The following is a 13,588-nucleotide window of genomic DNA, read 5'->3' as shown; positions in this document are numbered from 1 at the left end:
CCCAAGTACCCACTCTTCTGCCTTCTACCTTTTTTGTCATCTGTATCCTATCATCTTCTCCAACTCTCAGCTAATCTGGGAGAAATGTCCCTCTCCTTGAGATGGTTCAGCATCCTTCTTCCAGGGCTTTGTAGCAGAACAAATTGGCAACGAACTGCGCATTTATGGTAACTTCTCTTTTTAAATTAAATTATATTATCCTGTTAAAGATACTAATAATAGTAAGCAACACTTAAATTCTCCCTTACATTTTTTTTTAAAGACCTCCCCATCATGTTACCTAATGTGGTCCTTCCAACATCTCTGGGAGGGATGGAGGCCCTGTGTCACCAGAGTCTGTTCTTACAGAGAACTCTCAGAGAACTCAGAGAGGCACAGACATGTACCAGTGTCACACAGTAAGTCACAGAGCCAGGACCCAAACCAGCAGTGTGGTGGTAAACCAGTTCTCTGGAGTTTTATGAATAAATAAGCCCTGAGTTGTAGTGTTTGCGTGGTGTAAATACTCCACTATAGTTACAACCTGGAGCTGGGACCAGATGGGATAGTGGGTTTTGTAAACTCCAGGGAGCTTCAGCTGTCCTGAAATTCCCAGGTTTCTGACTCCAGATCTCTTTCCGCTGCTCCTTGCTGCCTCCCTAAATGAGAACGAATCTTATCTCATATTTTGATTTTTTTAGGATAATTTGTTACCCTAAAGTTATTTGATTTTTTTAAAAAATCGTGTCCATACCTATGGCCTGTGTTGCAAATCCCTGTCTTAGGCATTGCTTCGCGAGCCATCAAACCCACACTGGGCCTGATTGATCCTCTGCATACCCTGCACATGCCTGGGCGGGTGGTCGCCAACAGTGGCTTCGATGTGCTCTGGTAGGTACCCAGGCCCCCTGCAGGGGCTCTTTCAGGGACTCAGGTCAATGCACAGCACTTGACTGCTGAAAGCACTTGCTAAGCTCTCACTGATGGTGCTGCTCAACCACCCTGGCTTTGGCTGTCATTATCCCCTTGCCTGGATGACAAGGCTGAAGCTGTAAAAAGGAGGTGAGGTCCTGGGTGAGTCACAAAGCTGCTGGACCAGCCCAGCCACAGCTGCAACCATAGGATCAGAGAGACAGGTATGCAGCATCTCAGGCCCACAGCACTGCCTCTGCTGCACCAACCCAGGGACCCCAGGCTGCAGCTAAAGGAAGAGAGCAGGGACAGAAGTGTCCACTTCCTGAGCTGGACAGGCTCACTGTCAGCACTTACATGTCATCACTTCCCCACAGCTCTGTGCCAGGCAGAAAAGAAAACTGAACTGGAGACGTTTAGCAACTCGCCCAGAGCCACAGCCCATGTTCTCCTGGCTTTGGCTGCCATGTGCTGATGGCTCCCACATATATGTTTCTGCTCAAGTTCTGGGCACTCTATACCAGTGGCATCACAGGGACCCATGGGCACGTCACATTCAGCTGGCCCAAAAAAACTACCATCCATTTACACATGTATATTTTTTTCCCTATTTTAACATCTCTGAAATCAGGGCGCATGGAGTATAGTTTTCTTCCTTAGTGGTACTTTTTAAAAATGGTGCATCTTATAATGCATGGCATCTTGAAGCTGATGAAATCTGACCATTCTCTCACCACCACCCCCTTACCCCTCACAGCTCCTCCTCCTGGGTTCCTTACTCTAGTGAGCAGCAGGACATAGCATGAGCTTATCCCTTGTCTTGTGCCTACACCTAGCCACAGAGCTCACTCTCATCTGCTTGAATCTCTCCCATCTGTTCCCTGCTCTCAAGCCTCATGGTCCCAACTCAGTTCAAGCCTGGACCCAGTGCAGCAGCCTCCTCATCAGATTTTCCTGCTCGCATCCCATACTCCTTCCTTCTGTTCTCCATACTGGCCTCAAGAAAATTCCAGAATGCAGTATGACCACTGCGCACATACACACACACACCCCTCTACCTTATCAGTCTCTCATCGCATTTCCACACCTCCTGTCTAAAGCCAAGTTTCTTTGGCCCTGGACTGTCCCCAGTGCTCAGCTTTTTATCTGCTTGGAGAAGTCATCCTTCATTTCCACTGGGGCATCCTGTCCTTGATGGAGCCTTTGCTGACTGCCCCCACCCTCCTCAAGAACCACTCTGTGCTTTGCTCCTCCCCACTGGGGGGCTGTACCTTGCTTTGGAGATGCCCCTCTCTGCATGCTATCTCTCTCACTGCACTATGAGCTTGGCGAGGACAGGACCATCTTACGGACTTCTGCATCCCCGTCCCTTAGCAAAGGGGCTGTCACATCATAGGTACTCAGTTAACACCTGCTGAGTGACGTTCACATGAGCAGGAAGCAGCAGAGTTAGGGTTCATGTCCAGGTCTATCCCAGTCCATGGTCTGCTTTTCTCACTGCGTTATGCTGCCGGCCAAGAAACAGGAGAAAACTGTGTCCAACTCCATCTTGGTCGATGTTGTCAGTACTTTGGAGAGTTGTCCTCTAATAACTTGGAAATAAGGGAAATGAGATTACCTTCCCTAGCTGCTGCTGCTAAGTCGCTTCACTCGTGTCCGACTCTGTGCGACCCCATAGACGGCAGCCTACCAGGCTGGGCTTGCCATTTCCTTCTCCAATGCATGAAAGTGAAAAGTGAAAGTGAAGTCGCTCAGTTGTGTCCAACTCTTAGTGACCCCATGGACTGTAGCCCACCAGGCTCCTCTGTCCATGGGATTTTCCAGGCAAGAGTACTGGAGTGGGGTGCCATTGCCTTCTCCACTCCCTAGCTGGGAACTGCATAATAAATATATTAATATAACAGACCAAAGCAGTCACGTGTGAGTGAATGACCCACTGACCCAAAGACTTTGCTGTCAATCAGAGGGGAGGGGGAGTCAGCTCAGAACAAAAGACAGTGATGGCAGTGGCCCTTCCAAGGACTGACCACCGGAGAGCACATGTGGTCCTAGGAGACGTCTGCCCCCGAGGCCCATTGACCTGTACTGAAGATGGACACACCCATATATTCAACCTTAGAAGCAGATCCTGATTAGGGCTCCATGGGCATTGTGATCATAAATTAGCATCCACAGCTTTGACAACAGGGAGAATAGATGCCATCTAGAAGACTCAGGTGTCTGCCCCCCTCAGAGGTTCTATTTCTTTTTTTTTTCTTTCAAAATACATTTTATTAGTGGCATATGGAATTTAAAGTGAAGCAATTTCTTTCCAGAGAGAAAGTAAGCCCTGACAGGTTATAAAAAATGAGCAGATATGTCATAGCAAAAATACTGTCTCCAGTGTAAAGAGGCTAATAGGAATACTCTCCACCAAGGAAATGACTTTCTTTACTATGCTGACCACAGTGGACACCCAGTTCAGCTGGGGGAACCCACAGCACTGGACAGTCATGGACAGTGGTTCTATTTCTTGTTGGAAATCAGTAATCAGACTTCCAAATTTTACACACAGTTTCCCTGGTAGTTCAGGTGGTAAAGAATCTGCCTGCAATGCGGGAGACCTGGGTTCAATCCCTGGGTCGGGAAGATCCCCTGGAGAAGGAAATGGCAACCCACTCCAGTATTCATGTCTGGAAAATCCCATGGATGGAGGAGCCTAGCAGGCTACAGTCCATGGGGTCACAAAGAGTTGGACATGACTGAGCGACTAACACTTCTGTGAGCTCAGTTCAGTGAATCTACCCCTGCAAGACAGATCCAGTCTTGGGCCCAGAATCCAGATACACGAGGGGCAGAGGTTCAACTCTACACCTTGGCAGGCTTGTTACCACCCCTCCACCCCACGTGGACACCTCCTTATTGCTTTGCCCACATTTCCTATTTAGAACCACAAACCCATAGCTTTTGTCTACCAACTAATTCTTTTTGAAGTTCTAATACTTTGTTTCAAAAGATGTTATCTGCCTCTCACATGTAGAGGAGAGGAAACTCCACTCTAAGACTGAGAAGTGTAACTCCTGCAGGTAGTAGTTCATGTTATACTGTGTTCCCAATGAGTCACTGATCGGGATGATTATGTTTATTCCCATCTTCTGCACTTGATTAGCTAGAATTCATGGCAGGCCAGTAGGTAAAGGAAACTCTGATACTTTGTTCTTAAAATAGCCAACCCTGAATTTAGGGCCTATAGGAAAAAGAAGTAGATTTTTTTTCAGGCCAAGCATTAATAATAATGATGAATGATAAATTTTACAAAGTACTGGTACAATATGCTAAGTAATTTACATGTGTCAATTTTCACATTAGTACCATGAAGAAAGACGTAGTATGAGCTATCCTCATCCTTAGAATCACAAGGAAGATGGTGACTCTCCCTGTCCCAGGCCCACACTGAGAAAGCCTGGTGCCAGAATTCACACCTGGAAGCTGACCCACTGTACTGCACTCTTATAGGAGGCTAGTATAACTTTATGACCCTCCTTGGATGAGTAATATGGTATCTGATCAAGGCAGGGTATAAAATGGTAAATATACTTTAGAAGGAAGTCAATTTTCAGATTTAGTGCTTTTCTTAACACAACTTAAATGTTTAAAAATTCAACATTATAAAGATGTATCGGTACTAAAAAGGAACCATATGTAATCTTAACACATACTGGTCAAAAACACAGTAGTGCTGTTAATGTCAACTTCACTGCCTTGTTGTTCAGTCACTCAGTTGTGTCTGACTCTTCGTTACCCCCATGGACTGCAGCATGCCAGACTTCCTGTCTTTCACCATCTGGAGTTTGCTCAGACCCATGTCTGTTGAGCTGATGATGCCATCCAACCATCTCATCCTCTGTCACTGTGTTAATTTCTATAATAAGTGATGACTGTCATGGACAAGAGACAGATTAGTGAGAGGGCTTGTGATTATCAGCACTACAAAGCATATCCACAGGGGAGTGAGAACCAAGCATTCTGAGGCAGTTTGTGATCTGAATGGAGGGAAGGAAAAAGAGGATGCTTTCAACTGTGTATTTTGACTATTCTTGCTAGCCACGCCCTGGAGTCCTACACTGCCCTCCCGTATCACATGCGGAGCCCCTGCCCTTCAAGCCCCATCACTCGGCCAGCCTACCAGGGCAGCAACCCCATCAGCGACATCTGGGCAGTCCACGCACTGCGGATTGTTGCCAAGTATCTGAAGAGGTATGTTGCCCAGAGGGGACAGAAACAGGGCAAAAAAACCAGTCTCCACCTTCATGAAATGTGGCTCGCCAGATCCTGAAATGTCCTGAGCAAGCCTGTTCACCCAAAACAGCAGTCACTGTGCATACAGAAGCACCAGAGACCAGCAACCTCTGGAGGGAGCCCCAGAGAGACAGATGAAAACCAGATCCCTTGATCGAAAGGCAAAGCCCAGGATGGGGATAACATGGGAGCCTGATTTATAAAGGATGCAGCTAGAAGGTTTTTTAGGGGGCTTCCCAGGTGGCAATAGTAGTAAAGAACTCACCTGCCAATGCAGGAGACATAAGAGATGCAGGTTTGATCCGTGGGTTGGGAAGGTCCCCTGGAGGAGGGCATGGCTACCCACCCCAGTATTCTTGCCTGGAGAGTCCCATGGACAGAGGAGCCTGGCAGGCTACAGTCCATGGGGTCACAGAGTCGGACACGAATGAAGGAACTTAGCATGTGCACATGCAGAAGGTTTGTTCATCAAAACCTCAAAACCAAAGCTGGGGGAGGTCCTTTGAGATTTGGTCACCAAGGGCAGAAATGAGAACCATGAGACAGATGTTGGTCCTGCCCCATCAGGCCTTGTCCAGAGACATACAAGGTCGACACATAAGCAAATGCACATGAACCTCAATTTAAGAAATAAATGTCGGGACTTCCCTGGTGGTCCAGTGGTTAAGACTCTGCCCTTCCTCTGCAGGGGGTTCAGGTTTGATCCCTGGTCAGGGGACTAACATTCCACATGTCGTGTGGCACACCAAAAAGAAAAAAGAAAGAAATGTGTACAGTTGTCTGTCCTGGGAGACAGAAAAGTCTTCCTGAAAAGATTCCCACAAGATTTTGAAAGATTTATGCATGAAACACCCTAATGGGCTCATGAGAGAGCAAAGATACACTTAGAGATGAAAAGTGATCCCTAAGACATTGAGACTTATGCAAAGTCAAACTCATCTTTGTATTTATACACAACGAAGGGAAAGAATAGGGCAGGTTTGGTCTAGATGCGACTACAGGGCCTCCTCTGGCTGGAGGGGTGGGGTCTAGGACCACATTTTGCAACAGAGCTGGGGGAGGATCACAAACTATCTTGGACTCGCGGGGGCATCAGGGAGCATCTGTCTGCATAGAAGCAGATACAGATTATGGCCAGCCAGCATGTGTGGCAGGGACACAGGCTCGGCAGAGCAGCAGTGGGAGGTGAGGGGGCAAAATGGACAGAGGAGAGGCCACAACGCCACCATCCACTACTTCATCTTGCTATTTGGGAATAAGGAACTGACCCTGGGTTTTAGAAAGAGACAGTTGCCTGACTATTCCAGATAAAAAAAGGAGAAAGGCTGTGGCATTTTTATTTCAGGGCAGGAACCCTTATGCCAGGCAGAATCACAGAAAAGCAAGTGGGAAGTGGTTCCTGGGAAGTGACCCAGGCATTCTGCTCTGGGTCAAGGCTTCCAAGTCCTGGAGCAGGAAGGCTCAACTACATCTGAAAGCAGCCTTTGAGAATTTGCCTTTCCCCTATGGCACTGGGGAGGGATGGAGTGAGTGAAGGCCCATCCTACAATAACATGCCACTTCCATAGTAAAAAGTATAACAAAAACATCTGGTTTGCAGATTACCAAAAGAGGTCTCCAGTGGGTCCAATTTGGGTGGTGCCACAGAAAGCACGATGTCTGGGCGGCTCGTCTGGCCTGTAGGTACCCCCAGGCGACAGAGACTCACTTCATCTAACCAGCCTGGACCCATGCATCCTGAGCATGTTTACTCTAGGTCCACTCGCAACCACAGTCAAGGTCACTGACAAGTGAAGAAGAAGAATGAGTCTCAGAGCACTTTTCTAGAGCAGCTTTTGCAGTTTAAGGGTCAGTGCTTTCTTCCCCTGGTACTTTTATCACATGAGCAGCCTGACGGCATAACATATGCCTTTGCTCCAGCCACTGATGAGAAAATACATTTCCCTTCGGTTTTCATCTAGAAGACAAGGTGTCATTTGAATAACTTGCCTAATTTTTCTTCCTATCGAGTAGTGTTTTTTTTTTTCTCTCCCCTAGATCTTTCCCTAAGGTGGCTCTTTATTTCAGTAGGAAATTCCAATGTTGATATGTTATTGTTGTGTATTTATATCATCCACAGGGCTGTCAGAAATCCTGATGATCTTGAAGCAAGGTCTAAGATGCACTTGGCAAGTGCTTTCGCTGGCATTGGCTTTGGAAATGCTGGTGTTCATCTATGGTGAGCAAACCTGAGATTTTATTTCTTCACCTAAGCTATTGCCCTTAAATTTTATTTTAGTGTCTATCATTTAGGAATGTGTTATAAGATTTTTAACATGCTACAGAAAAAAGAAATTTAACTTAGGGTCCCATAATATTTTCTTAGTTCAAATGCAGTTTATTGGGTCACAGATTTTTTTTTTCTTTTTGGTAACAGCCTTATTGACATATTATTAATACCCTATAAAATTTGCCCATTGAAAATTTATAATTCAGTGGTTTTTAGTATATTCACAAGTTGTGCTACCATTAAAATAATCAATTTAGAACATTTTATCACCTTTGAAAGAAATCCCATATATCTTAACTGTCACCCACCAATCCTTCTATACCCCTAGTCTTAAACAACTACTAATCTACTTTGTCTCTATAGATTTGCCTTTCCAGACATTTCATAGAATGGAAGCAAATGATATGTGGCCTTTGTGTCTGGCTTCTTAAATTTAGCATCATGTTTCCATGGTTCATCCCATACACATTATCAGTACTTCTTTCCTTTTTCTTGCCAAGTAATGCAAGCATTGCAATGGATATACCACATTTTATTTACTCATCAGATGATGAGCATTTGGGTTGTTTCCACTTTTTTGGCTGTTATGAATAGTGCCATTATGAAAAATCATGTATTAGTTTTCCTGTGGACATATGTTTTCACATCTATGGAGTATATGCCTAGGAGTGGAATTGCTGGGTCACATGGTAACTCTGTGTTTAAATTCTGAGGTACTGCCAAGCTGTTTTCCAAAGAGGCTGTACTATTTTGCATTCCAACCAACAGTGGATGGGAGTTCTGATTTCTCCACATCCTTGGCACATGTCATGGATATTTCAAACACCAAATGCAGGATTTTCTTCTCCTGATCTCTCTCAAAAAGAAAGGCATTAGGATATTTGTTGATAGCCCAGAATTAATCTGTTTGATCAGAAATGTATTGGTATGTTGCCTTAAAATTGAAAACTAGTGAACATGGAAAATTAAGAATTGGCCCTTGCCCTGGATGGGAGGGGAGCTTGGAAGAGAATGGATACATGTATATGTATTGCTGCATCTCTTCACTATTCACCTGAAACTATTACAACATTGTTCATTGGCAATATCCCAATACAAAATAAAAAGTTTTTAAAAAGAATTGGTCTTTGCTAGGGAAGTGCAACGAAATGGTCACACTCAAACTCTGCTGCTGGGAGGAGCACAGATTGGCACCAACTTTCTAAGAAGAAAATGAGCAAAATCTACCCAGAGCTTGGAAAATGTCTCTACCCTTTGCCCCATGAATTCTACTTTTAGGAATGTAGCTGAAAGAAATACTCATGATATGATCAAAGACTTTCCTTATGAGGATATTCATCTAAAAAGTTATTTATAATTGAAAATTTTAAGAATAACCCAAATTCCCAACAGTTTGGGAATGGTTAACTGAATTTCAGTATTCAAAGAATAAACCATCAAAAATAATGTTTTAAAAGAATAGAAAATGATATGGGAAAGTATTTTTAAAGAATATTAAGTAACCATGTGTATGCATGCTAAGTTGCTTCAATCATGTCCGACTCTTTGTGACCCCATGGACTGTAGCCCACTAGGCTCCTCTGTCCATGGGATTCTCCAGGCAAGAATACTGGAGTGGGTTGCCATGCCCTCCTCCAGGGGATCTTCTCAACCCAGAAATTGAACCTGTGACTCTTACATCTCCTACATTGGCAGGCAGGTTCTTTACCTCCAGCACCACCGGGAAGCCCTAAGTCAACAGCAATGTTTAAAACTGAATGCACAATACAATCATAAAGATATGTGTAAGAAGACTAGAAGGGAATATTCTATACTGGTTATCTTGAAGAAATAGGATTATGGATCATTTTCATTTTTTACATCAAATATATATAATGGTTAAAAGAAACCAAACTAAAATATTGGATACTGTTAGCAAGGTACTTTGAAAGCTACATGAATTCTTTCATATAGTGGAAGAACACCAAGCCATAATTTTCTGAATACTATGGAACCTGAAAATGGTAAAGCACATTCCTATCCAACAACTCAGAGAGCTTATACCTCCTGATCTGCTTTATGAGTGATGACAGGCATGGGGCACTTTTTTTTTGGCTAACCATACAATTCAGCAAAACACTTCATCTTTCTATGAAATATAAATTTTTTACTGACTAAAAACAAAGTCATCCAATAAAACCCACATTAACAGACTTACAGACCCTTTTACTATTGTAAAGCATTTCATTGTCAAAATATTAATTGTAAATATATTAACTTCTCACAGTGTATATCTTCTGGGTCATCTTATAAACTATTATATTGTCCTATTTGTTCACTAAGAATTTGAGAGAGTATAAAGAGTTTTCCCATTAAAACAAACAGCCCACAAATGAAAACCATGGTGCCTTTTCTCGATAGCCTTTCAGACTGAAATAATCATGTATGACTCAGTTCCTATTAGTACGCAGCATTTAAAAGAATGTATTAATCACTGGCAAGACAGACCGCTGGCGGAACAAGTTTGCACGTCTAGCACAGTACATCTTGGTTCATAAAACTCCCACCAACATCTTCAGTTTGTGAAGGAGCACATTGCCAAGGCTGTGCCGAGCAAGACAGAAAATGCATATCCTGAAGATTGTTTAAAAAACTTCAAAGTGGATTCTTGATTTCTTCAAGATCGTAAGGTTAACCAATGTGCTCAAGGAGCAACTTCTGCGTCAATACTTTTTAATGGCATGTAGTTCTATCAGCATTTGATTTTGAACATTTCAGTGGTTTTGTCAATGAATATACCAAATATCAATTGCATAATAATATAGGAATCAAAGTAAACAAAATGTCTAACCTCGTGGGTTCATAATACTGTCAAGAGACTGTGAGGGGCTCTCCCATAAGAGTATCTTTGTATTGTTAACTTGAATTTCTGTTAGATGTATGTCAACATAAGGACTTTATTTTTTTTCTAGCCATGGAATGTCTTACCCAATTTCGGGCTTAGTGAAGACTTATAAAGCAAAGGATTACAATGTGGATCATCCCCTGGTGGTAAAATCATAATAAATGCCTTAATTTAGTCTTAGATTCCTGTCAGTTGCCATCAGTGTTTTTTGTCAGTTCTTGATTGTTTAGAATACAGAATAAAGTAATTTTATATCTAGAATATTCAGGTTGAAGACCAGCCTTGCCCCAGCAGTCACCTTGTTTCCTTTCTCCCCAGCCTCATGGCCTCTCTGTGGTACTCACCTCCCCAGCAGTGTTCACGTTTACATCACAGATGTTTCCTGAGCGGCACCTGGAAGTGGCAGAAATATTGGGTATGCACCATTCATCATAACTCTGTGGAGCATTTCCTAAGATTGCTTCTGAAGATAAGCCATAAAGACTAATACCAAAAATACTGCTTTGAGATAATCTAATAATAAAATGTCAGTGACCTCCCCAAATTCCTATCTAGCACTAAAATTCTGTAATTTTGTGTTTCTAAGAGTCTATTAGCAATGAAATGGAACCAGGTATTGCTTACTTTAAGTTTATAGTAATAATATTCCCACTGTTTTTATCTTCAAGGGAAGTTAAATTCTGTACACTATTCATGCTACTAATGATTCTTGTTTTAATAGGAAATAAAGTGAGTCTAAATCAGGAATTAACAGTAAATTCCCAATTATAGAGAACCTAAACAACTAGAAACTTTATAAAAAGTTCCCCAAAGAAGAATCTGTTTGCTATTCTGTTGATAAATCATGTCTATAATAAGATACTCACAGTGCCTTTTGAATCTTACAAGAAATACATTTATGATCACTTTGTGTGTGTGCTTAGTTGCTCAATCATGTCTGACTCTTTGTGACCCCATGGACTGTAGCCCACCAGGTTCCTCTGTCCATGGGATTTCCCAGGCAAGAATACTGGAGTGGGTTGCCGTTTCCTCCTCCAGGGGATCTTCCCGACCCAGAGATCAAACCATCCTCTCTTGCATTGGCAGGCAGATTCTTTATCACTGAGCCACCTGGGAAATTAGCCATTATATATTTTGATTCCCTGTAATCAATAATGTATCTTAGATCATTTTAACTTTATACCCATCTGTTCTCTTTCCTACCTTCTCTTTTTTTCTAAAACACTTCTTAGGAAAATCTGGAGGTTTGGATGCTGTGTTTTATGGCAGCAATCTTGAGAACATAAAAACCTCATAAACCTCATATCGTGTGTCACCCTCCACTTAATCCACATTTGAGCTCCCACTATGTAATACAGACTGGTCTTATCAGGCAAGCTTTACTTTCTGTCCAGCTGCTCTCCCAACTAGCTCTGTATCTCCTTCTATTTATACCTTTTCCTGGATTTCTTACACAGTTCTCTCTGTCAGAGAACAGAGAGGCTAAACCTAATTTAATAATATACTTCTATACGGAGGCAAACCATACATACTAGTCTCTTTTTGACCAATACAGAGAAAGTGGACTTGGACTATAGCATGGGGCATTTTGGAAAATAAATAATGCTACAATCTGTTCACAGATTGCTTCACTTCCTGGCAGTGAATGTGTCTAGCTAGGATGGGAGACCAGGGTGCTAAGGGTTTGGGATTGTTCTCTTCATCTGAGAACTGTCACTGCTACCCTGCCTGAGGGCAGAAGCCCCTGGCCCTTCCAGACTGACAGCTGTATGATTTCGTGCATTAATTAGTAATCATGTCCAAATTGTTGTTTAGTCGCTCAGTCATATCCAACTCTTTGCGACCCCATGAATTGCAGCACGCCAGGTTTCCCTGTCCTTCACCATCTCCCAGAGTTGGCTCAGTCTCATGTCCATTGAGTCAATGATACCATCCAACCTTCCTCTGCCTTTGCAAATCTCCAACCCTTGGCAGCCTTATTCCTTGTTCACTGATATGATTGAAGTTCACTGCTCAGTCATGCCCGACTCTTGGTGACCCCATGGACTGTTGCCCACCTGGCTCCTCTGTCCATGGGATTTCCCAGGCAAGAACACTGGAGTGGGTTGCCATTTCCTACATATTAAATACTGCTTTCTAAAAGACTCCTTGTTCTTAATTTTGCCCGAAAGTTTCTGTAAAAGATATTTAAAGGAACCTGCCCTTTGGCAACAGAGCCCCCAAAATTCTCTAGCTATAGACAGGAGATATATTCCTTCTCTGGCCATACTGAATCCATTTGTCATCTCATTTTCCTCCTTTTTGGCAGTCAGTGGTAGAGTTTTTTGAACTTCTGCCTTGTCTCACAAGGTGTTTTGCACAGGGCTTGTCTTTTCTTCAGCTGTGACTGTGAGAAGGGACAATGAAAGCATAGACCTCTAGATGTCAGCAGATTCCAAGCCCTGCAAGTTACATAAACTGTTTTCGCCTACAGACAGATTTTCTCAATCCTCCTCAGCCAAACCCAGCCTTCTTTCTTGGTCTCCTTCCTGTGCCTCTTTTCTTGGCTCTGTTCCTCTTCTTCCCACCACACAGTGGGCCAGCTGCCCATTTGGAGATGTGAGAGCCAAGTGAGCCCCGACCCCGCACCCTGGCTCTTCTCTGGAGGGGCTCCCAGGCTGTCCCATCTTCTGCGGGGCTGACCGCAGGGCCGGCCTCCACGGGGAGACACAGCGGTGCCCTTGTCCTTGGGGTGAGGGAGCCAGCGGCAGGTTATGTATTCAGCTAGCCTGTGACTGAATCACACCCAGGGCTGGCTTCCCCCTCTCACTACAGTCAGTGCTTTGTGTCTTCCAGGAGCTGACACCCGCACTGCCAGGAGGCCAGATGCTGGGCCTGTCTTGGCAGACACACTGCGGAAATTCTTATTCGATCTGGATGTGGATGATGGCCTGGCTGCCATTGGCTATTCCAAAGCTGACATCCCCATGCTGGTGAAAGGAACGCTGCCCCAGGTAAGAGACACAGCCATCCTCGCTCCTGTCTGAGAAGCACCGAGCTCCAGGAGAGACAGGGTCCATCTGGGGCATCTTAGAGGGGGAGATGGAAACCCAGGTCTACCCATACCAGGCAACAGCTCTCCGTTTCCCCATTGAAAGGGGTCCAGGCTCCCTCACCCTTGTCTTCTTCCATTAAACTGTGGCTTGTGTGAAGCTTTGGTGATGTAACAAAGGGACCCTTTCTAAAAATTTAAGACAAAAACAACCAAGCTTATTTTGAGTATAGCA

The 13,588-nt window shown here is 43.8% G+C and overlaps 1 protein-coding gene across 4 annotated transcripts in view; it reads left to right on the top strand.

The window, feature by feature from the left end:
* The window catches only part of ADHFE1 (alcohol dehydrogenase iron containing 1), a 34,171-nt gene that overhangs the window by 11,059 nt on the left and 9,524 nt on the right, over positions 1-13,588 (top strand). For 3 of the 4 annotated variants that reach the window (XM_081503298.1, XM_081503297.1, XM_081503296.1), the window contains 6 exons: positions 765-870; positions 4,975-5,127; positions 7,289-7,387; positions 10,390-10,468; positions 10,641-10,737; positions 13,158-13,315. In XM_081503298.1, coding sequence (XP_081359424.1) covers positions 765-870; positions 4,975-5,127; positions 7,289-7,387; positions 10,390-10,468; positions 10,641-10,737; positions 13,158-13,315 — 692 coding nt within the window. The remainder of the gene's footprint in view (positions 1-764; positions 871-4,974; positions 5,128-7,288; positions 7,388-10,389; positions 10,469-10,640; positions 10,738-13,157; positions 13,316-13,588) is intronic. The other variant, XM_081503299.1, reaches the window with a different exon arrangement.

Source organism: Giraffa tippelskirchi, chromosome 6, assembly GCF_054371585.1.
Source record: "Giraffa tippelskirchi isolate mGirTip1 chromosome 6, T2T-mGirTip1v1.2.pri, whole genome shotgun sequence".
Classification (NCBI taxonomy): domain Eukaryota; kingdom Metazoa; phylum Chordata; class Mammalia; order Artiodactyla; family Giraffidae; genus Giraffa; species Giraffa tippelskirchi.
The sequence above is the reverse complement of the archived record's forward strand: the minus strand, read 5'-3'. Positions and strand labels throughout refer to the sequence as shown.